Source organism: Diadema setosum, chromosome 7, assembly GCF_964275005.1.
Source record: "Diadema setosum chromosome 7, eeDiaSeto1, whole genome shotgun sequence".
Classification (NCBI taxonomy): Eukaryota; Metazoa; Echinodermata; class Echinoidea; order Diadematoida; family Diadematidae; genus Diadema; species Diadema setosum.
Window position 1 is genome coordinate 9,543,938 of NC_092691.1, and position 25,016 is coordinate 9,568,953.

At 38.2% G+C, this 25,016-nt stretch overlaps 1 protein-coding gene across 1 annotated transcript in view; it reads right to left on the minus strand.

Annotated features, from left to right (window-relative positions):
- LOC140230958 (tumor necrosis factor alpha-induced protein 8-like protein 1) overlaps window positions 1-22,269 on the minus strand; it is a 39,934-nt gene extending 17,665 nt beyond the window's left edge. The window contains exon 1 of the mRNA XM_072311102.1: window positions 22,189-22,269. Coding sequence (XP_072167203.1) covers window positions 22,189-22,198 — 10 coding nt within the window. The 5' untranslated portion in view covers window positions 22,199-22,269. The remainder of the gene's footprint in view (window positions 1-22,188) is intronic.
- Window positions 22,270-25,016: the final 2,747 nt, after the last annotated feature.

Genomic DNA, 25,016 nt, shown 5'->3' on the forward strand with positions numbered 1-25,016 from the left:
GGCAGCAAAGAGGTACGTAGAAACATTGAGGTGCAATTTCCCAGTATGCAAAATCCAAAGGCTAATTTGCAGAGGCAATTCTTTGAAATGGTTTCAAACATTATCAGTTGGTTGATGCACAATACTATGGAAATGTAATGGGCTTGCATGCAATGTTAGAAGGTTCACCATCTGTACCAGTGATACAATCTTGAGCCTTGTCACACACGATCTCTGTGTGCACATTGAATGCAGTTAAAAAAAGGGGGGGGGGGGTCACTGACTATGTTCAAAACACACCAATGAGTAAAAAGGCAAAAGAAACTGCTTTAATTGCATGTCCTATAATTAATAGCATCAGTTTGTTGCATTTAAGCTATTGCACATGATCTGTAGATTATATTATAATGTTTTAGGCAGATGAATTCATACCATACATAGACTATTTATACATTGCACTATTTGGTCCATGTCAGCCGGCTGCTAGAATAATCATAAATTGTGAATCCTGCCACATGAAATTGCCCATTGTTTGGGTCCTACCAAGGAAGTATGAGAGAACTCTCATACCTCCTTGGTCCTACCAAGAAATCTCAAACCCAACAGATCACTAGCATGTATACAAGGCTAGTGAGCAACTTGATATTCAGCGAAATCGATTTGTCACCTTGCATCAATATCATATCTTTTGTGAGGAAGGTCGAGGGAGAAATGGATGAATGATTGCATATTGCCGACCTTGCCCTGTTTCAATCAAATTTGCTATTCAAAAGCAGTGTGGTGCTCATCACTTAATGGTATTCTTTACCACTGGGAGCAGTGATTTAAAAGATGTTCAAGTTATCACATTTGATACACATGTATAGGTCAGTTGTGTCATAAAACATCCTACAAGTACATGTACTATATAACAATTTTGCAATACAGCCTAAAATATATAAAGGAGACATCACTATTTTTCTCAATAAACAGTAACTGTAGATGGTTTATTCTAGAAATTTAACTATTGTTCACATTTTATGTATCAACATTTTTACATTGGTTGTTTCTATCCCTAACTCACATTTTAGAACTATTTTGAAGAACTAAAGCTGGGTTTTCATTTCATCTGCAAATGGTAAATAATGCCTTTAAGGAGACAGTATAGATGTGCAGAGCAGGCATGAGTACGTCAGAGGCAGCAGGGCATAAGTCCAATATACACAGGTGCAGAATAAGCATCCTTCTGATTCTCTAATGATGACACATGATCGTTTTGTAATCAAACCACATGGCAGACAGTGTCGTCGGGATGATGTAACCAGCGCTGAAATTAGGAGTTAGTGGAATTATCAATTACCCCGCCATTTCTTTTCTGCCCAGTCAGCCTCTGCTAATTATTACACGCTACGGGACGGGGAATAGTCTCATTAACACGCAGCTATGTCAACACCAATGCCGGCAGTAATGATGTCTGTGCAGAAGTGTTCACATCCAGTAAAATTTTCGCAGGCGAGTACATACCAAGGAGGTATTGCACACACACTATTTGTGTGCACAGGAATGCATACCATTTTCAGGTTAGATTCAAAGTTTCTCTTCCTCTCAGCAGTTAAAGCCAACACTTATATTCCTTCTACGTTTCTTCCCTTCTCTCCTTTCTTTCTTTTTTCCTCCATCTCTCAACCTTTCTCTATTTCTCTTCTCCTTCCTTCTCTCCTTCCTCTTCCTTCTTCTCTATTAGAGATTACTGTAAAACATGAAATATTCGCAGCATGAAATTTTCACGAATTAGAGCCAACGGCCTTTTTCATGGCATGAAATTTTCATGAATTGCCACTCGGCCGTCAGATGGTAAAACGTTCTATCTCGAAAATTGCTGTTCTGAGAAAAATGACTTTAAAGTTTAGAGGTTTGAGTTTTTTTAGGAGATGGGTATAATGCATTTTAGCAATGGGACAAGAAGAAACATATTAAACACTGATAACTGAAGAATTTTGTGCTTATTTGGGGTTTTGATTAAAAATAAATGAGATTTTTGTGCAGATAGACTGTTTAACCACAGCACATGTATACACTCCCGCTACACATCATAAGATGGTAATATGGTCTATCTTCTAGATAGACCACAAATACTATGTAAACTGGTCTAACTCGAAGATAGACCATTTTACCATCTGACAGCGATGATTTAAAAAATCTCAGTTAAGAAGGTTATATGGTTTATGTAAAAGATAGCTCGTTTTACCTCCAAACGATATTACCGACAATATGCTAACTCAAAGATAGACTGTTTTACCATCAAATCTGAAGGAAAAATACACAAAAGTAACAAGATAGCAGAAATTATCTCTAAAACAAGGCATGATCGGATTTTCTCGATAGCACCATTGGAAAGAGCACCCTCACATGTCCCGGAAAGTGAATTTACCTCAAAAAGTCAAATTTTCGAGGTAGACCGTTTTACCATCTGACGGCCGCACTGAAGTTCAATGCATATTAGTGTAGACAAGAACTTTCACATGCATTTTAATTTCGCAAATCTTGGCGCTCGCGAAATTTGCAAAATTAAAATGCACACGAACATTCCTCGTTTTACAGTATGCAACTCTAAAATAGTAAATTTCTTTTAATGATCTTGTTTTTTATTTTTCTCATGGTCTTTGTTACATGGACCCTCGCTGCAGACATAATTTTTGTTGTTTTAACACATTTTAATTAATAAAGCATGTGCTATTCCTACCACAAGCAGCAATTTCCTCATGTTTCCAGCATTTGTCTTTCTTCTTTGTGCAAATTTTTTTCCCCCCCAATTTCAGCTGCACCATCAATTATATGTTAACAGTGCATCATTCCAAGTAGTCTGCGTGGTGCTGCCTATGACTACGCTCGCAAACCCTCCCCAAACAAAGCGCCCCACTCCCCGAATGTTTTCACTCGTTATTCAGCATGAGACATCGTTCACATGGCACGGAGGGGTTTCACACTCGCAAAAAAAGAACTTGTTTGACATCATGTTGATATGGCATGTTTCTGAATAATCAGGGAGGTGACTGGATTAATGTAGGCCATTCCAGACAATTTTCATAATTTCACATCATGCAGTACATAAATTTACAGCTCCACGTACAGATTTGTGGAATTTATTGTGGTCCTTGAGCAGAGAAACAATGCTCTGAAAAATCTTAAACAAATTACACTGAACAACGCTGATGACATAGGAGCCTCACATATTTCAGAAATGAAGCAATGTAATTCCATTACAATACGACTTGCTTAATTGATAACAAGTTCACCTGTGTAGAATGTATGCATGCCATCTTTTTTTCTGCTTCCTTGAGCCCCATCTCATGCATTCTTATGATGAGGATGACATGTCATCAGCCTTGTTCATTGCAATTTGTTGTAAATTTTGAAAACATTCTTATTCCTCAACCCAATCACTATGAATTCTGAAACTCTGTACCCGGTATAACTAATTCATAGTTGTTCAAATGTAAAAGTCTGAAACTCATCCGGAGGTCTCCTTTAACATTCAGAAGTGTTCAGACATTGCATGGATTTCCTCATTGGCTTTCTACACAACAGCTCAGTACTGTAACAAGCACCATAGCCTGCTACGAGTGTAATTCAAACAGAAAACATTTCATGTACCTACGATCACTGGTGAAATGTATGTACAATGTATCACAGGCAGAAAAGAATACAAGGTCTAGACAAGATCCACTTCCTCAATCCTGTTTTTAAGAGGTCAAACATATTCAAAGTACACACTCGCACCTACAAACTGGAGCAAAACTCGACTGGAAAGCACAATTTCCGGACAGCAACTTGCCAAATGCAACGTGAGATGTACTGTACAAAAACATACAATGTTTTGGAGGGAAAATAGGATTCAGGATCACTTTCAGACTTTCAAGAAGAAATATACTGGATTGGCATGCAACATGTTTGCCAATGAGTTCTCCTGGCAGTGAGAAAGGGCTCGAATGGTAATGCCTGCTCAGTCGCAATGTTGGACACAGCAGGGTGCCGCTGCAACCCTCTGCTGGCTTTCACATCACTGCCCCTTTTCCACCCCTTTCCCACCCCTAACCCTCCCATAAAGAAGAAGATAACAAGACTAAAGTCATGCTACACTGGCAGCACAATGTAATGTTTGAACAATGTTTAATAGAATATGAGCCACAGATTTCTTTTTTTCCCATCAGCCAAAAAGCACGCTTCACAGAGACACATATATACAATGTAGTCTCAGTAACAATGACCCTACCCTCCCCCAAATCCAACGAGGTAAACATACATCTTCACTTCTACAGCATTAATAGTGGGATTCACACCGACACAAATTGGGACGATACAAATCTTGAGGTTTGCATTGCGATTCTAACCAAAATATTTCTGCCTGTATGGACATAAAAATCCCAATGAATAGGGTGATCTTAATCCTGAGAAATCATTGCAATCATTTTGGAATTATAGTCATAATTTAAGAAAAGCACAACAGTTTGCATCATGCAGCAAGTGTGTGAACACCTGAGCAAAAAATCGAGAGATTTTCAATCCTGTCATTCAAAACATACATGATTGAACAGTGCGTACAGTCAAGGGCAAGGATCACCAGTGCGGTAGATTTTGAGCATGCCAAGTTTGATCGCCAATTTAAAGTGATTGGCAACTAGCAGGATATTTCTGTCTGTCTGTCTGAATGGGCGCAAAATCTCGGTCTTTGTATCACGATTGTTATCCTGCTATTTTGTCTCAAAGTGTGAATGTGACTACTACAATGTACGTACCTCCACAAGAATGCTGCGAAAGCATCATAAACCAACAAATTGGCAATCTTCATACAAGCACATAGGGCATTCTGGTTCACAATGGATAAAACAAGTGCCTGAAATACAAGCATGCACGAATCAAAGAAGAAGCTGAAGTGAAGACTAAACCACACTAGTGTCATTTATTATATAATATAATATAGCTAGATGTCGATCGCGATCAAAATACCATGATTTTTGTGCCTGTTCAGACAGACAGAAATATCTTACCAAATGCTAATCCTTATAATTTGTTGACTAAACTGCTCATACCCGAATCTATCAAAATGGTGACCCTTGCCCTTGTGTCCATGAACTGTTTCGAATGATGGGATAAAAAAATCTCAAGATTATTTGCTCTCACAGTATTCACACATTGGCGGGGGTGCACATTTTTGCAATATTTCTAAAATAATCGTGATAATTCTGATATTGCGGGATTTCCCTGGATTTGGATTTAGATTTGGATTTCCTGGATTGTGCTGACAGCACTATTAAGTGAGATTTTTTATGTCCACACTGGCAAAAATCCTATGATTTGGATCGTGATGCACATCTTAAGATTTGTATCCTGCTAAAATTGTAATTCACGTCATCAGTGTAAATCCCTCTACTGTTTGCTCAATGCCGGGTTCTTGAGTTCCAATCCTGCCTTCTTCTCTCTTCAACCCCACACCCCCCCCCCCTCTTATTCAGTCTTTTTCTTTCTCACGCTCTCTAAATTGAGACACGAGTGGTCTTCACTGCAAGCAGATTGGATAGCACATATTTTGAAAAGCGCCATTTAGACAGAAACTATGCTTACAACGGTACATCTACAAATGTAGACCAATATTTAAACAATGATGTCCAAAGTTCAGCACACAGTATACACAGAGGCTGCATGGATACCATTTCTTGATCTGCAGTAGGAGTTACAAAAAATTGTCAGTTGCAACTGAAATTCATTAATCCTCACGATGCATCATTCCTATAAGTGAACTGGACAAATATGAAAAAGAAAAAAAAACGAGATATGAAACTCTTCACACTGAAAACGAGTTATAGGTGATATGCTGGAGGTCATCAGATCGGTCATGGGTGATCGACAACGAAAATGATATTAAACAGCGACTTAAAGTCATATTGAGAAACATTCGTGAAGTCCAGTTTTTTTATACAGTCCTACATAATTCAGATCAAATTGTTTCTGTCATGCAACCAAGTGGAAATTTCATGCATGTGTCGGCATGTGCAAGTAAGTCGATTAGACAGGCTATGTAACTGAATAGGTCTTCAAAATGTAAAAAAAAAGGAAACAGAAATCAAACATGGCGATAAAGTCTTTTAAGAGTCACCTTCAGTTTAACATTTGTATTTTCAAATATGAACTTTGACCATTACTTACATAACCAAGAGGGTTATGTCTCATCTCGTCGTCATTATATAATATGATAAGTTTGACAAACCCTATAAGCCTGTAAAATTTTGCAGCAGTCGAAGCAATGTGGTCTCCAACACAAAACAAAGGGATATTGTGTGTGTGTGTGTGTGTGTGTGTGTGTGTGCGTATGGGTGCGTTTACATGAGAATGTGATTTCTACATGGACGAAGGTGTAATTACTCATTTGAAGGAAAAAAAAAGTAAAAGATAGAAGTATTTTGTTTCGTGTTCTTGTGGGGTTTGAACCCGAATGTGTGTAACCTCACGTCTCTGGCGCCAGAGACGTCGCCTTTAACCTCTCAGCTAGATACATATTGTACGTCTCGACAAGAATATATGAGGAACGTAAGCTTATGGGTGAGAGATAAATCAGGAATCATTTCGTCCACAATTCCATTCTCATTTTCAGTTTTAAGCTGCAAAATTATCAACCTGATGAGGAGATTTGAAAACAATACAACAGACCCGCGGGTCTAGCGCTCATCTGAGTATCGCAAGTTCACCTTTCACGCAGTCACTAATCTAAACTAGAAATGTCGCTACAGCGACTGGTTATACCCCCGCCAAACAACATTTCATAAGCTTTGGTCAAAACAACATTTGATAAGCTTTGGTCAAAAAACTGAGGAAGTAGTTAAATCCGCAAGATCTTTCCTTGATCTTCTGCCATTAATATGCCGTTACCATGGCAACGTACTTTCGGGTACTGTTGAAAAATGCGTCTTGCACATCTACAACCAAAGGCACACATCTGTACCAAGTTTCATGGAAATTGGGCAAAAACTGAGGAAGTAGTTTGCAACACAAAATTTTCCATCATTTTGGCTCATAATATGTGAGCTGTTACCATGGCAACATACTTTTTGTCACTGTCAAGAAATGTGTCATGCTGACCTATATCCTAAGACAAACATTCAATATGAATTCCATGAGAATTGGAAGAACACTGATGAAGCAGTTTTGCCATGAAGCATTTTGCCCTATATTTTACCAATAACATGCCGTTACCATGGCAACGCACTTTTTGCCACTGCGGAAATATGTGTCTTGCACATTAACATATTCAGATGAACATCTGTACCTAATTTCATACAAATTGATCAAAAACTGTGGGAGGAGTTCGCGACGCAAGATTTGTACCCATTTTTGCCCATAATATGCCGTTACCATGGCAACGTACTTTTGGGTACTGTCAAACAATACGTCTTGCACATCTACAACCCAAGGCACACATCTGTGCCAAGTTTTATGGGAATCGGTTGAAAACTGACGAAGTAGTTCGCGACGCAAGATTTGTACCCATTTTTGCCCATAATATGCCGTTACCATGGCAACGTACTTTTGGGTACTGTCAAAAAATACGTCTTGCACATCTACAACCCAAGGCACACATCTGTGCCAAGTTTTATGGGAATCGGTTGAAAACTGAGGAAGTAGTTCGCGACGCAAGATTTGTACCCATTTTTGCCCATAATATGCCGTTACCATGGCAACGTACTTTTGGGTACTGTCAAAAAATACGTCTTGCACATCTACAACCCAAGGCACACATCTGTGCCAAGTTTTATGGGAATCGGTTGAAAACTGAGGAAGAAGTTCGCGACGCAAGATTTGCAACGGACCGACCGCCCGACCGACCGCCCGACCGACCGCCCGACCGACTGCCCGACCGACCGTCCGCTGATTCCTATATACCCCCTTCAAACTTCGTTTGGCGGGGGTATAATTATTCACAGCTCTACTAAAATTTGATCAGGCATTCTCAAGTAGAAGATGAAAATGTACAATAAGGGCCCAAATTTTTAAAGATTCCTAAATTTGGGGGGAAATTTTAACCCAATTAGATATTCAAAAGCAACAATTTTGTCTTGGAAAGTTTGCATGTGTATATGGCCAACAATAAGTTCTACCTTTGAAAATGGTTTTATGATTAACATGATCATGGAAACTCTTCACTGGAGAAACATACCACTCATTCAACTGGTCTAATGACATCATCATATCTTCAGACTTCTTTCATACATTTTTTTTTTTTTTGAAAACTGACTAGATTGTTTCACTGCTGGAATTTCATAAACTCATATCACTGAGAGTAAAATTCATAAGGAACATAAAAGCTTTTCTGAAAGAGAACACGCACTTTTAATACAAAACATAATGGCAGCCCTGTTTGTACATTGTACAGTATATCTGTGCAAGCAATTTGTCTGACTACAAAAAGAAAGGCCAGAAAAAAAACCAAAAAAAAAAAACCTGTCATCAAATTTGCCAAGGCATGAAATTTTAGAGCCATAATGCATCGTAGCCTTCAGGTGTGAGTTACTTTTCACATTTTTCAAACTGAATGAGCTCAACAGAGGGCTTGTGTATTGGGTGTTCATTTCACTGAATTATGTGCATTGCCGAAGCTGCTCTAGATGTACAATACAATGTACATGGTGTACATAACATTGCGATCCACTCTGCCTTACGTATCGTACCAGTATCAGTTTGTTCTGGAGTCTTCAGCAGAAACGGGCCTCTCGCAGAATATAATTTTTCGCAAACTTTGCTGGCACCTTCTTTACAGCATATGGATTACATGCAATGATTCCGCATCAGAGCAATGCAAAACATAGCTCGTAAGTTGACCTTCATGATACCTCAAGTATTAGCAGGCACTGAATTGGATCCTTGTGGAATACTACACATAATGTATGTACGGTGGTGCTTCAACACAGTAGCCATCTTTTCCTCTTATCAATGTGCCAAATGTGCCAAATTTCCTTTAAATTTCTGTGATACAATTGTAAGTGTGTTTTCTCTGATACTAGAAGAACCACATGAACTATTTCAGAAGACCCGCAAGTGTACTTCCTCAGTTTATATGAGATTACAATACCAAAACAAAATACATCATAAAAAATAAAAAAAAAAAACAATGTTCCAGGAAGTTACAGGTCTTTGTCGATTTGGGGAAAATTCCCTAGAAATCCTCACTTGATCAATGTCTGTGTTAAACATATCCGTTATTTCCTGTACAACTTTATACACAATACCTCCCGTTCTTACTTTTTGCATTGCAAAACAAGGGACTCCCTATGCTTTAGTGCTACTGGAAGTGGACGAGCAAATGCTGGAAATCAATATTATTGTCACTTAATAGTTGGGCTATTAAAAAATCATTTCTTAATGCTGGAAATGCCCCTTATTACGTTGAAAGCATTAAACAGATCCCCCCCCCCAAAAAAAAAAAATCCTTTAGTTTCTTTTCTTTATCCCAAAGCTTATCAAGAAAATACCCAAGAACATGTTTTCCTTCTGCACAAACAATACACAGTCTGTAGGATGAAGGAAAAATGCTGGTACTGAGGCTTTTTTTCCTTGACAATTTGTGAATGTTTTTCCTGTTCTATACCCCGTGCGGTGTATGGCATGCTCATGAAAACTGCCGACTTCAGAGCTTCATGCATTGTATCAAGAAAACAAAAAAGTATTTGAAGTGTCATTTTTTTGACCAGGATATGAATACTATGTCTATGGTAACCATGGTAAAAAGCTACATGAACAATGTTGCCAGCATTCCACCACAGTCGCAGCTGGTATTCTTCATGAAACATTGTCTGTTCATACAGCAGTCACGAAAGAAGTGTGTGCATGCTCCATAGCAGAACACATCGGAACTGTGCTTGTACCCGGTACAGTTGAACAATAAAAAGGTCTTGCTCTATGCAATTACTGTTACAGTCTGACTTAGACTGTTATCCAGCCATGTTCGGATCGGTGTCTGTCCGGATGACCAATATAGCCAGATATGGGAGAAACAATGTTTAGGTGCATGAATGTGTTAATGTAGCTGCCAACCCAGTGGTACAAATTGTACAGCTATTAAAAAGTAAATGTAAACTGCAACAGCAGTGTTATTCATGCTAGCCTACTTAAAATTATAGTCTTTTTTTATGGGGGGGGGGGGGGAATTGAAACATTTTAATGTTAACTTCATAAATTTTTATGTTGGGGATATCATTAGAGGTAAATTGTGTGTTTTGCAGTTCTCAAGTTTTGATTGAGTTCGAAATTACCTTTTTTTAAAAAATGTCTTGAAAGCATGAACACATCCAGATGATAGAGAAGTTCAGATAAGAGATAGTCGGATAATCGAGGTAGGACTGTAATGTGATAAACAGGCGAGTTTTAATTTCACCTCCCCCCCCCCCCTTAAAAAAATATTGTACTGGTATGTATAATAAAAAATACACAAACAGCCAAGCTCTCCTCTATATTTTAAAACTACATGTACAATGTACACAGGGCATAACACTAACTTTTTTCTGTGATGGCCCATTCAGGCCACTATTAAAGATCTTCAAATCTGAAATTTTGGTGGCCCAAATTAAAATGGAAACATTTATAACAATCCATTTTGAATCTTTAGTACCTGATCGGGCCTCCAAAAGATAGCCTTTCTGGAAATTTGGTGGCCCGACACAAATTTTTAGTGGCCCTGGGCCACTGCTAATGTCGAGCCCTGTATACAACATGGTGCCTTCTCATTCTCTCTTGTTTTGTTCAACCTTTAGCCCACTCTGCTTGACTCTCAAAGTTCCGACTACACGAGAACGTTATTGTGAGGTTTGCCATTTGTGGGCTGTGTCGTGCTCACACTATGCAGCATACAAAGTGACCGAGAAACTACTGGCATGACAGTATCCCTCAGACCCACTCGTTGTACAGCATTGCATGGGTGGCTTTTCTTACCGCTTGAGTGCAAATTCAATGCAATTTGTTCCTGTGCTACGGTTTGATGTGACTCCACAAGTGATTGACTCTAGATGTACAGTATTGTAAAAGGCAGAATTTCCACGGATGTTAGTTGGTAGACATGACGACAAACATGATGATGCATTAACAAATTACTATCTTAGGCACACAAAAACAAGGAAAAAAAAAGATAATTTGGACTTAGCTGGGGATCTCATCTTTAAAAGATTAGTTCATTGGCACTCTTTTTTTTTTCTTTTTTTTTTTTTTTTTTTTGGGGGGGGGGGTTAATTCTGAAGTTCAGTTTCAGAAACCACAAGTGAATTTAAAATGACACATCCTGGTTTCATTTAAAAAAACACACACACACACACCATTAAAACTAAAATTAAAACAAAAACAAAAACAAAGACTGATATTTTCACTCAATAAATCCAGGTGTGTACAATGTATTCGTGTGTATATCTGCCAAATCAACAAGATTTCCCCACTGAAGAGGGTGCATTGTTGCATGTTTCAGGGCAGATCCAATTTCCTGACAGTAAGGTTTAAATTGTGTGAAGCCATTTTCATTGAATGCATAGTACACACCTGGCCAAGCAAGGCATACAGGTACATAGAGTCATGTTAAAATGCAGCTAGAGCCAAAGTTACAACGTTGAGAACTACACAATGGCAAGAGTTGGGCGGAAACATCTTTCCATAAAAGTGTGAAGTTAATGGCATTATATATCACAGCAGCAGCAGAGTGAGGAGCTCATAAAATATGAAACAGTCATGTGACCAAAGCCTGGCCTCTTTCAAGACACCCATTAAGAATATTTCAACAGATGACAACCAAAATTTGATTTCCAGGTTGTCATATCATTTCCATTTCTCACTCTTTCATCAGGTCAACCTACATTTTCACTGAATTTTAATAGCTGCCCTTGCTTGAATTCATCATAGTGCTGGAATATGAGCAATTTAAAACGATTGTAAACACAATCGTAAAGTGAAAGAGTGGAAATTATCTATTAATACGTTTTTTTTAGAGTAACTGGCTGATTTTCTTGAAGCATTGAACAAAACACTTTGTCTTTTCTTTTATGATCTTCGTCTCATCCTATAATCGCACTTGAATAGTGATTTCATAGCACATTTTCTTTCACATTCGCATTTTTCTGATTTCATATCACATGAAGAAAAAGATCTGCAAACAACTTCCACAGGAAAAAAAAAAAATACTTTCATGAAAATAAATCTTCATCACTAGAGAATCATCACTCTACAATTGTTGTTGTTTTGTTTTGTAGTTTGGTCCTACTCAAATGCTCTCACACAACAATAATGTAGTTAATCCCTATTCAACAATTCATCACCTGCCTATACAGAGATTATCAAACGATCCTCCAACTCCAAGAAAATGACCCCCCTGGGTGAGATGTGTGTCTGAACATACTGGGATTCCAAAACAGACACCAAACATAATCATCTCCACATAAATGCAGTCTCCACTGGCCGTTATGCCCTGCATGGGAGATGCGATCAAGCATCTAATTTGTCTTATAGTAATAAAAAGAATAAGAGCTGCCTTGGCACTTTTGATGACAAGGGCCACTAATATTCTAAAACAGGTCTGACAGAGTGATATCTGGCACTGCCAAATCCACCCATGGCATGAAACACCTTCATATCTGTGATTACCAAATGAAACTTCACTGCATCATTATATGTATTTGTCATATCAATCATAAATAGTTAATTCAATTGTATGTATGTACTGTATGTGAATGTATGGTGTACATTGTATTTTATGCTTTTTAAATTACATCTTGATGGCCAACCCTCTCTAAACTAAAACTTGGCTGGCTATATTTTCTTGTTTATTGGCTACAATACTGAATATCAAGGTTACGTTATTATAGTAACTACACCACTAAATGTGACATTGTGACCATTTCAATATTCACTTAACAACTGCAAAGAAGACTACAGTACGCTGCATTAAATTTGTAGATTCCATGTATGAAAGTTAATTTGACAAATGCAGATCTCCATCAAAACAAATTTATCTTGGGAGATAGCCTATAATAATGTAACCTTGATATTCAGTTTGTAGCCAATAAACAAGAAAATATAGCCAGCCATCACACCTAATCTGTTTAATCAGCTCCGCGCTTCCTTTTTTGATGCATGGGACTACACAGTCATTTTACATGTGCATTAAAACACATCCGTCGCCCATGCCCTAGTGATTTGCTGGATAGAGTCATTTACCTTGAATTAGTGCAGTGAGCAGAAATAAGTCCAAGGTTGTAGGTGTTTGCACAGGGGATAAGCATGCAAAGTGCAAATTATGGTGTCCATTAGGCATACCAATGATGACCATTTACATGTTTTGTAAACAGAATATTGCTCACTACTCCACACTCAGAGAAAGCAACTGGGTGTAATGAATTTTTGAACAAGATAAGGAGAGGTGCTAGGAAAAAGCAAATGTTAGGTGTGTTCACATTTGAATCACTGTGGTATTTGAAGTAATTTGTCAGCACCATTTTCATTGGAGATACAATAGTAAAATATACATTGTACATACCATGGTAATTCTCTTGGTACAGTTACTGTATTTACAACATTCTGAGCAGGTACCAGTATTTGGAATACAATGGTATTTCTGGTAAGTACATGTCTCCTACAGGAAGAAGACATAAGCTGTGTGAGGTCATGAGAGAAATTATACATCATTGTATGATCAGTGGCACATGTATTTCATAAACATTATTCACACTCAACTCTTGCGTGCATATTTTGTGCAAGGTTTGAATCACCACTATAAATACTCTAACAGTATTTTGCAATGTATTTCTCCAGTGTATTTTGTGGAGTAATTTCCATTCACATTGCAATATGAATACACAAAATAATGCAGCATTTCGATGTATATGCGAACGCACCTACACATGTATACAGCTGTACACGTAGGCCTACAAGTATTGTAAGCATCCGTTTCTTTGACAGGGGTTCGTATCACCTGAGTGCTAAACTTCCTGCTTCACTAAATACACCATTGCTGGCCTTCTAGGGAGCAAACTCATATGACAGTACAGTTAATCTGTGGACATGACAAACAAATTTTAGACGTTTCCGGTGTTGGACATAATTTCATTCCTGATCTGTATGTGCGGCTTACAGAATGTTCGGTATGTCAAAACGTGTCAAGTATAATGGGCAATGGATAATCATTCTGTTTGGTGTAGGCCTGGGTCCCACAAAATAGGAAGTGGTTCCAATTGGCACAGCGCCCTCCCTCAATCTGTCTAGACAATGCAAACACTATTAATAACAACTCAATCTATACAAGCAACGTTGACAGGGACAGAGGTCTGCAGCAGGCGTGGAGATGTTAGAAAAACTGCAATACTGACAAAAACTTTGGAGGAGGGGCAATCTGAGTACATAAAATGCTTCTGATGCAAATTGTGTATGATACTACTGTATATTGAGAATTGAACAAACATCTAAATGTTGACAAAACAAAGGCTGCAGGAGTCTAAGAAAATGCAGAAAGATTGAAGAATATATGGCATTATGGAGTTTAAGACAGTCCCTCTTTTTTGCCTTTACTTTTTCAGGAATTTGTCTACAGTTCTGATTAACATTTGGGAACATGAGAAAAGTTTGTTTAAAATTGCAGAATGTGAAAATATTAATACAGATTAACTATGGCATTACTTTCTGTAGGCATTCAGAACACATTTGTTGGCCTTGTTAGAACTGGTGTCTAAATCTTGCAGAAGGCAGTGGTTTTGGTTTCACTGAGCATAATTTATTTTGCTTTCACTTTGAAATGAAAGGATGTAGTTTAATTGTGCATTGGGGATTGGGCGCTTCCATTATAAACTTGTACAATGTAAGCCTACATTGTAAATCGTACCTGCAAGGAAGACTGCATAAAATTACCAGTAATTATTCACACGTAGAGACTGCCACAGTAGATACTGCAAGATGTCACCAACACCAATGTTTTGTGAGGCGTGTTCAGAAGGAAGTAAGCCATGCATGATCATGCAGGATTCAATACTAGGTGTGTGTTGACAGTCGCAGTGACTCTGACCAACTGATGCATAATATATTCACTTCTCTCTGTCTTGTAATGTGTCAAGCTGTACATAGGCTGAAGCTAATGCATGCCCTCAAATTTAATAGTTACTACTGCAGAAATTAGTGCCATTGTTGATTTAATTGCAAAACTTGCCCAGTAGTCAAGGTGTTGAGGTCGCTCCTTGCAACGCTTTATCTCAACTATGATTTGTAAGCACCATGATAGATTTCATGGCAAACCTGTGTATGTTCAGCATTCTACCTCCAATTATTCAGCCACCTACAGTACCTGTATGCACAATACACGCTTTAAAGAGGCACCAAAGACAATGCATCCATTCATGAATCCAGTTTTGCTCCCAAGAACAAGACAAAGGTAAAAATGGCATCATGAGGAAACATTTATGAGAACCTTTTGCCAAATTTTTACACAAACTTCTGCTGTTCCTTTTGAGCATACCTTGTTCATACAACACGTGCAATAACTGCATCGGAACAAACCTTTCCAATTGAAAGGGCCGCACAATTTGTGTTACTTGCAATACCGTACTAAATACTAAACTAGTGCAAGGAGTTCTTGTGTCATGACATGCTGACTTCAAACGATAAAAGTAGCCTGTAGGGCAGTACTGACCATGTCATATTAATCATCAACATAAATAATGTACCTTTCATGATCACTCCACTTGGCCATTCACTCTTGAGAAATCAATGAGGTGCTGACGCTACAGTAATTACATGCGTAGGCTCGACTGATGATGACAGCAAAGTGGACTACACGTTGTTGGAATCGTAGCAAAATTTTATGTCAGCTTTCTTTAATATGCCCTATAATGTAGGCAGCTATTGCATCTCATGATTACCAACTGGTGCTTGACAAGCATCATATGCTGGAATATATCATACATGGTATTATCATAACCTACCTGTACATGTACCATAATAACAAAATAAATAAGAAGCAGAGCTCATGAACACCATACAGTATGAATGTCAAAATCGAAGGGAAGAAGTGGAGACCTACAGCTGTACAGTGAAACTGTGTGAAAACCAAATAGACGATCCATACCAATTTTGCAAACAGGTACAATTGTACAAATATTGATATTCATTGAATCAGCTACAAATGTACATTGTATGTGAGCTGCACAAAGAAAGACAAAGCAGACTGTAGTAGTGATGGGTTCACTGTGAGACCATACTCCAACAGAGGTGAATGACCGGCAAGGTGGTTTTTGTATGCTGAGCCTCATTTTCACTTCATAAACATTTACCGTATGACCATACAGTTTGCACGTATTGTACGTTCAGGCTTGAAGGAAGTCTATAATCATTGCTCGTTTATCCAGTCACTCAACACTATGTTTTCAGTTTCATCAAGTCGTAAATGTCGACATTGCCTCAATTCCTCGAACTCCCAAACATTGGTAATAATGGTAAAGAAAGCCCACACACAGGCAGCTACGGTTGTTATGTCAGTAAAAGTGTATACTGTAAGTGAGGGTACTTGTACATTGAAAGTACAAAGTACTAAACAATGATTCAAGTCTCCAGTTCTGCCTGTAAATTCAACTGCAATTAATTTCTTCTCAAATACATGGTGATTATGTTAAAGACAGCCAATCCCTTTTGCATGCAAATTTTTGAAAAATTGGTGAGAACACTTAGGTATTGAAGAAAACACTATTTGGAAACCTCCTGCAAATTTTGAACTCAAGAGGGTCTTTATTTGTTTAGTTAAATTGACCGTTAAGATTTGAATAATCTGCGAACTTCGCAAAGATTACAAATCTAAAATTTATACTAGTCTAGTTTTACAGACCTGTGTGATGCACTTAATTTTACATGTAGTTCATGTAAGTGGTGTGTTGTTATTTGCCATTGATAACAAAGTAAGAGAAGCTAGTGAATTCTTCTTTTCTGACAGCTTTAACATGCATAATTTATCTGTTGTTCAAAGTATAAGTATCATATTACAACCACAGGAGGATTAATGTATGCAGCTGTGCCTACACCGTAGTACACAGAATACGTTACGGTGAGCGTTTGGTGCATTATTTGAATTTTAACGGCTAACAACCTTCAAATATCACAGAAATGTTAGATTTACAATAGTCTTGTCATTCACACACACGCGCACGCACACACACGCGCACGCACGCACACACACACACACACACACACACAATTTTATATGTATTCGATATACCAGCATTTTTTTTTTTTTTTTTGTCTCCTACAACCAAATCCACCTTCCCATTAAAAAGGAAGAAGGCGTTTCAACCAGGGAGGTGAATACAGCCCTAGACTAGCGGATGTGTTACCACACCAGAAATTGCCACAATGACTTTACCATCTGTGGCCACGTCTGGGAGAAGTACTTCATGGGGGTACAAACGAAATTGCCAAGGTAATAACATGAGGCCAGAAAGAATTGTCCCATGCACACACATCAACTCACATTCTCATAATCGAAGCAGTACACTGCAAGAAATGTTGAGCAAACTCCAGCATGACGTCTGGTCACATGGTAAAATATTTGAACAGCAATATAAGCTACAAGTACAATGCACATCAGTAGAGTAACATATTAACCACCTTTCATAATACATATGTATATTTGTGTCTCTTGTTACCTCTGAATTGTAGCAAAAAAGTTGCACTGCTGTTGGTCGACTTGAAATTGTATATCTTGGTAAAAACCTTACAGAAAGATCCAATTGTAATGTTAGAGTACATTGTATAAGTTGCACTGGGAACGAACCACAAAAGGAGAGCAGAAAAATGCAAGTATACAGTAGTTTCAAGATCTGTGTCTCTAAAGTATGCTTGCAGAATAAAATTGTTCCATAACTACTGGTATGTTTGTAAACTTTGATAATTTTAACACAATATGCATTTGCTAAAGCTTTCACAGCCTGACTGAGAAAGAAACACTTCTATTGAGGGAGAAGTGGAGGAAAATTGACCAAAATTGTAGAGGCTCTTACAAAGGGGAAAATTCAATACAGGTTCCTCCAGCACAGATTAAGCCAATCTCATGAATGCCATAAAAAAAAAAATACACACAAACAAACAAAAAACAAAACAAAACAAAAACAAACAAACAAATAAAGTAAAAAGAGTTTTATCTAAAAAGCAATCCTTTCAATACTTCAAATTTTGTAACCTTGGCACTATAATAAAATTACCAAATAGCTTATTTGGCCCAACTACAATGTATCAGTATAACACAAAATGTAAAACAATTAGAGCACATACATGTCACTTGTATTGACTTGGGCCAACTACACTGAAGGTTGCATTTACAGAGCATCCGTGAAACACAACTTTTTAATCACCCATTCAGCACAGAATAATTACCGGAAGAGTGTTGAGTTGTAGGCATGCCCATAATGGATGGGAAGAAAATCAATCAGAGTCAGGTCGATCAAGGAGATAGCGTCCTTGTTCAATAAGCACATCACGCATCATCCCAGCTCAATAATGGAAAACTGACACATTAGCTGCTCTTTTACACAAAATCAATATGTAGAGTGAGATGCACATAGGATAGGGGACAGGGGATCAGCCTGAAAATGAATGATTTCACTTTTACACTTACTGCACTGGACAATGTTTCATTTGAGCTTATCGTGCACACAGTTGTACATTTATGTACATCCTAGAGGGGGTATCCCAAATAAATAAATAGACCCTCTTTTGCAACAAATGATTGCAAATATGGCCAATTTTAGGTTTTGTCAGGGTTCATAAACAGCTGCAATCCAGTTCAAAATTTCTTTGTGACAAGAAAATCTGTGAATTTGACTTCATACATGTGTTCACAAACTTGATTGCAACTGTTTATGAACCCTAATGAAACCTACAATTCGCTAAAATCCGCTACATGTACATTAGCAAACATTTGCCACTCAGCAAGATATCCCTTAAGGTCACTGTTATATGAAAGACTTCCCTGAAGGTTTAGAGACCCACAGAGAAAGGCAACCTGTATCTTTCTATTTTTAAAACACCTGTAGCATGCACTCCCCTCTCTCCTGCAAGTTTAGCATTTACTGCCTCTCTTTGTACAGTGCATTATGAAAATCATCTACATGTACACGTATCTCTTGAAATTAAGTACTGTATATGCCATATATTTTGCGAGTCTAAAATTTCGCGAATCGGGAACTCCCGACAATTTCGCGAGTGGTTAAATTCGTCATCGTGGAGTCTTGTACTAGAATAGAAGTGTACATGCGTGCGTTACATTCACATCGGGACCAGGGTCAATATTTTCGCGTGTCCTTAATTTCGCGAATAGCACCTGACTCGCGAAATTCGCGCAAATAAAAACCTCACGAAATATTCGGCGTACAGTATTCTACAATGATGATAACACTGTACAATGTCTAGTTCTGCACATCTCCCACAAAATGATCTCTCAATCATTTATATTCCTGGTGGATCTGTACAAATCTATAGCATGTCCAAAGAGGAATTACCATGCATTATATACAATGTACCGGTACAGTACATGTAACTTACTGTGATTAAGTGGAAATTTTCGCGGTGTTGAAATTTTTCACGCATTTCGCGCAACCAGAAACGAGCGCGAAAAAAAAAAAAAGCATGTGAATATTTTTGCTTGCCATGTGTTACATTAGTTGACGTCTTGATTCCGCGTAACTAAAAACATGCAAAACTCTTCTTACCCGGCTGAGTGCGAAAAATTAGTCACAAGAAAATATCCACTTTTACAGTAGCAGTACGTCAGAAAGACCCATCTCCAAAAAATGAACACAATCAAAAAAAAAAAAATGTTTCCCCCATTCACAGTATAGGCTATTCTTGCTGTGTATTTAAATGTTGTAACTCTTGTCAGCAATTTTACTTACTTCTTGTTGTATCATCTGTAAAGAGGTGCATACACGTCGTATATTCAAAATCCAATTACACTCCAATTTACGACAGCTTGCCACAGCACAAAAAAGTATAATATACATGTAACCATGATCAAAATGCACACTTCCTTCTAAGACTTAGAGTAAGAACTTGACCATATCATGTGAAAAGGTGATAATTAATACAGCTAGATTACTACTGATATTCACAAAAGTTTACAAACAGAAATTCTGAAAAAGTAAAATTAGATGAGGTCTATCATGCAGAACTTCTACACCAAATACCTAAAAACAGGGGCGGATCCAAGAATTCCTTATGTTAAAGAGGGGCGCCTTTACAAAATTAGAGGAGGGCGCACGCACCCCACCCCCATTTTTTTTTTCTTCTGTTTTAACAAAAAATAAAGGGAGGGCGCACGCGCCTGGTGCACCCCCACCTGGATCTGCCATTGTAAAAAGAGGAAGTTCTTGGGATGAATCTGAATTAGGCCCCTACACTTCTTCTTCTTCTTCTTCTATAATCTTCAAAGGGCTATAAACTTTGTGTAGGCCTACTACATTCATCATCAAATCTCTCCGGACCAAGCGTAGAGTCATGCCACAGATTTAATCTTAAAGTGAAAACAAAGTTCTGGTAAGGGCCTGAGAACCCGTCTGGCACCATTTCATATTTGCTTGCAATATATCGAAAGAGTCTACAAAGAAACTTACCTGGCTGACACGGTTTGCCGGAATGATGAGTCGTTTTGGAGTATTTTGAGAAAAATAATAAAAGTCGGTAGACCGACTTTTATTCCAGAAGGCTCCAGACTAACTCGGTCTCAGGGAAAACTCGACCCTATTTCAGACAATTTACACACAGTTCGTGATCGCCATCATGTTCATCAGTTCTCTACGGGTACCAAACACCGAACTAAAACATAGTTTTTCGGTGGTACCAAACGAGGCCTTGATGAGCAGACAGGAAAGTGTGTGCTAATCCTGTACAAAACAAATGGACAGCGCACGGTCCTCAACCTCAGTTGCTGAGACGCGCGGTCTTTGAAGTTTTTGTTGTTGTTTATCAAGCGTCTTTGATTGTTTTTAGAGGGGCTTGAGAGGCGCACACTAATTTTGCATACGCGCCAAAGAGGTCTTTGATGCGCGCGTTGTAACAACTCGGACCATTACTGCGAGTAGCCAGAACGCTACAATGTAGTTTATACAGGCCGCTCCCATATGCATAGTACAAGGTACAACGCTGTACAATCCAGAGGGTAGGGACAACCAATACAACTCATCCCGCCGTCAAGCAAAGCGAGGCCGAGTTATCCCCGAGTCCGAGTCTAGCCTGACCCCGTTCGGGTAAGTTCTGAGACTGAATGTTTTTGGTTAATATTTCCCATTTTCGTCGTTACCCATCTAATATCTTGTTATTACAGCGTTATTCCGCACATTTCCTAGGCATACGTTGACAACTTTTGCAGGCGTACCAGAACTTTCTTTGGGCTTTAAGAAAAATGAATGAAACTTGGTAGACTTTGTTTTGTACTTTTAGATCTAGTCTATTATTAAGTCTTGGAGTCACTCTTAGTATATCATAGTCTATGGCTCTCAAATTATTAGTAAATTAAGCCAAAACTGAATCATGCACACACACACGAAGCACTACCACTCACCAGTATACATCAAGCTCATTTAAAAAAAAAAAACAAACAAACAAACAAACATCAGAATTGACCCTACTGTGAACTTTGCGAAGCCTAGAATCTACTCTGATGAAATAAAAACAGTAACTTTATGCTTACTTGTGCATGTCTAAACCTTAGTGTTGTAAATAGTACTGACGCCAACTGAATGAGATACCGGTATGAGAGAACTGGCAATGCAATCCAATGTTGATGCATTGGCATTGCATTGCACGCAGCTCACACGCCCGGCTCAGCAATTGCATTCTTCTTTAACTTGAACGAGGTTTTATTTAGACTAGTGCCATGTACAATTTAATTACTGCTGCCAAACCTATCGGGAAACATTTCATATTACTGTCATTACGTTTATCACATCGAAGGAGCAGATAAGGGGTTCTACATGCTGATAAATATTCTTGCGGTCACTACCAACAGCTACTGAGAGGAGTACGGGAAGGGGGAGGGGGCGCTGACGCGAAGCAGCCGCTCTTTTCCCGGTAACACAGCGACTCGGGCCCGTGTGCCCAACCCATAAATAGCGGAACAACTCACCGGCAGCGCACTGCACAACCAATCAAAGCATTCAACAACAGCCAAACTTTTATACTCACTAGTTGACATTTCTCGGCTTCTCCTCTGGTATTCTCCTCAAAAATCCGAAAGGAAAGGGTCCAGACCCAATATGAAGTAAGACCCAGTTCACCTGATATTTCGTGGATTTTCCAAGAGAATGTCAAAGTTACGATTTCGTTACTTTCACTAGTAACTGAGCTCGGGCCAATAATCACGGAGGCGTCTCGCTAGGCTAGGCTCCCTTGATGTGTAGATTGCGATTGTGCAATGAACACGCACAAACTTTTAACGACACGAAGAATGAATGAAGCCAATCGGCGATTGATTCTCGTTCGCCAGTTTTACTAGTAGCTTCGTTTCGTACGTGTTTGTGACACGCGTGAGTTGTGCGTGCTTCCGCTGTATGTTAAGGCGGACTCACACTGTGCGATTTTTACTGCGATGCGCTGCGCTGCGACAATGTGCGATATCGCAGCCTGTTGCACTCTGTCGCAGGTGCTGCGATGTATACCTCACACTGTGCGATTTGTGGCCTACAATTTACACCGTGCGCATGCGTACATCGTACATTATGGCACCTGTTCATCATAAAGAACGGTAACATGAATGAAGTCACTCGTGAATGTTTTGTATTTTATTATTATTGTTTTTTTTTTTTTTTTTGGCGACGTTGGTTTGTAAAGTAAATGTATGTTCTTGAAAGCTTGCTTTTTTTTCTTTTGGTTTGACTCTAAAGTAACTACAGAAATGACTAGATATGAATCAAATAACACTGTATATTCTAAGAAATAAAGTTAATAATGACAGAAAAATGCAATGCCATATTTTTGTATCAATTTGGATCACTGCCTGGATCAAAGCCCCCCCCCCCTTTTTTTTTGGGGGGGGGGGGAGGGTGGGGTGGTTGTAGGATTCTTGATCATTGGAAATAATCATTTACAGCATATTATGCATATTTATGTCATTATAACAATGGGTAGAAATCACAGTAAGGGTGAAAATGTACTGCTTGGCGGAGGTCTGTATTCTCTGAATGCTTTTCTATGACTTTGATAGTGGAATTCTAATATATTGTGGTTTCTCAAGCACATAAAATGTGCTGACATATTTTTCTGGTTGGCCCTTGAAAAATTTACTCTTGTGTATGTAATATTACCATCCAGATGTAAGGGAATCACACTTATTTACAATATATATTGATTCACAAATAAAAACGTGACAAGAATGAAGATAATGATATATTCAAGTCATGAAATTAGATATACAATATAGATTAATTGATCACAATTAAAGTCAATTCAATAGTTTATTTATTTCCATCATCAAAAAAGAAAAAGAGAAGATGGTACAAAGTGGTACAAGCTGTTGGTTTGTCTTTATATAACATGACTACAGCTCTGCTGTATGCTTCAATTAGTTCAATACAATTGTACTGTCAAAAAAGGCCAAAAAAATGCAAAACTAGTAGGAAAACAATATCATAATTGTGCTGTACAATTCACATATACATACTCTAGTATGGATGTCATAGTTCTTAATAGTATCACACAAAGTGACCAAAAACATCAGCTTCCATTTCTTTTCCATGTAAACAATGAATAAATTCAGTCAACTTGAACATCTACAAGAAGTTCAGCTCAACGAGTTACCATTACAATTTGCACACGGCAACTACCTATGCCACTACAATTTCCCAAATAATGTAGCACAAACAAACAAACAAACAAACAAACCTCAGAGAGCAAATTGCTGCAATCTAACATACTCTACAAGCAATGTTTACAGTTAGAGTTTATGTACAAAGGTACATAAACACTTAATGTGAACATACAGTGTATTTTGGAAAATGCCAAAATGAAATTATCATACCAGCATCCGAAGGGGTGCTTGGAGATGCACTAAATGTGCTACTGGTCCTAATCCAGATTTTAAATCAGACACTGCATACACTGCAAAATACTGTGGCAAAGCAGTCATTTGAATTGAAATATATATATATATATATTGAATTGTGTAAACCTTGTCAATTGTATACCTTAATAATGTAATATTATTACAGGAGATCTCATCTTCAACACTGTCCATTTTCTGTCCATCCCAGATTATGTTGGTGCCTACCTTAGACATTCTTTACAAGAAGAAGATGTGCTGGTTAAAATGTGTGGAAGAAAAAAAAAGATAAAAGGTTATAGGCTAGAGTACATGTATTTTTGGTTACACATTTTACTTTCCAGAATTGACTTATTGATAAGCAAGAAATATACAATTGTGTTACCAATATCAAATAAGGGAGATACAAATGAATGGACATTGAATTGCTTTGAATGATAAGGGTAAGTGGCAAATTGTAGCCCACAATGTAGCAAAAACAACTATAACAATTTGCTGACTCAAACTCTCAGATGTTGAGTCCAGTAATAAATGTTATCCATTGATACAGATAGAGGTATGATAAAAAACAAGCAAACAAACAAACATAATTTTGTGCATGGGGGGGGGGGGAGATCAGTAGTTAAAATATGTATGATTAAAATACCATGCAGCACTTATACGGTAGCATATACTGCCTAGGAAAAAATAGCCAACTCAGAATGCTGTCTGCTGCATTCACATTACTCTAAATTCAGAATTGAAACTTGCAATAAGCTCTCACTTCCACATAGGCCGAAGGTGGTTTTTACTCTGCGCAGTCTTGTGAGTGACGAAGAAATATGATGTCATGTCACTACCACTTTTGCAACAGTACAAATCATGTACAACAACTTCAAGGTAAAACATCTCTTGAACTTCTGAAGTTTTCCATCGATTCAAAAGAAGTTTTGCTTACATGTTCAGCTCACTGCAAAATGTGTTGCCGTGGTAACAG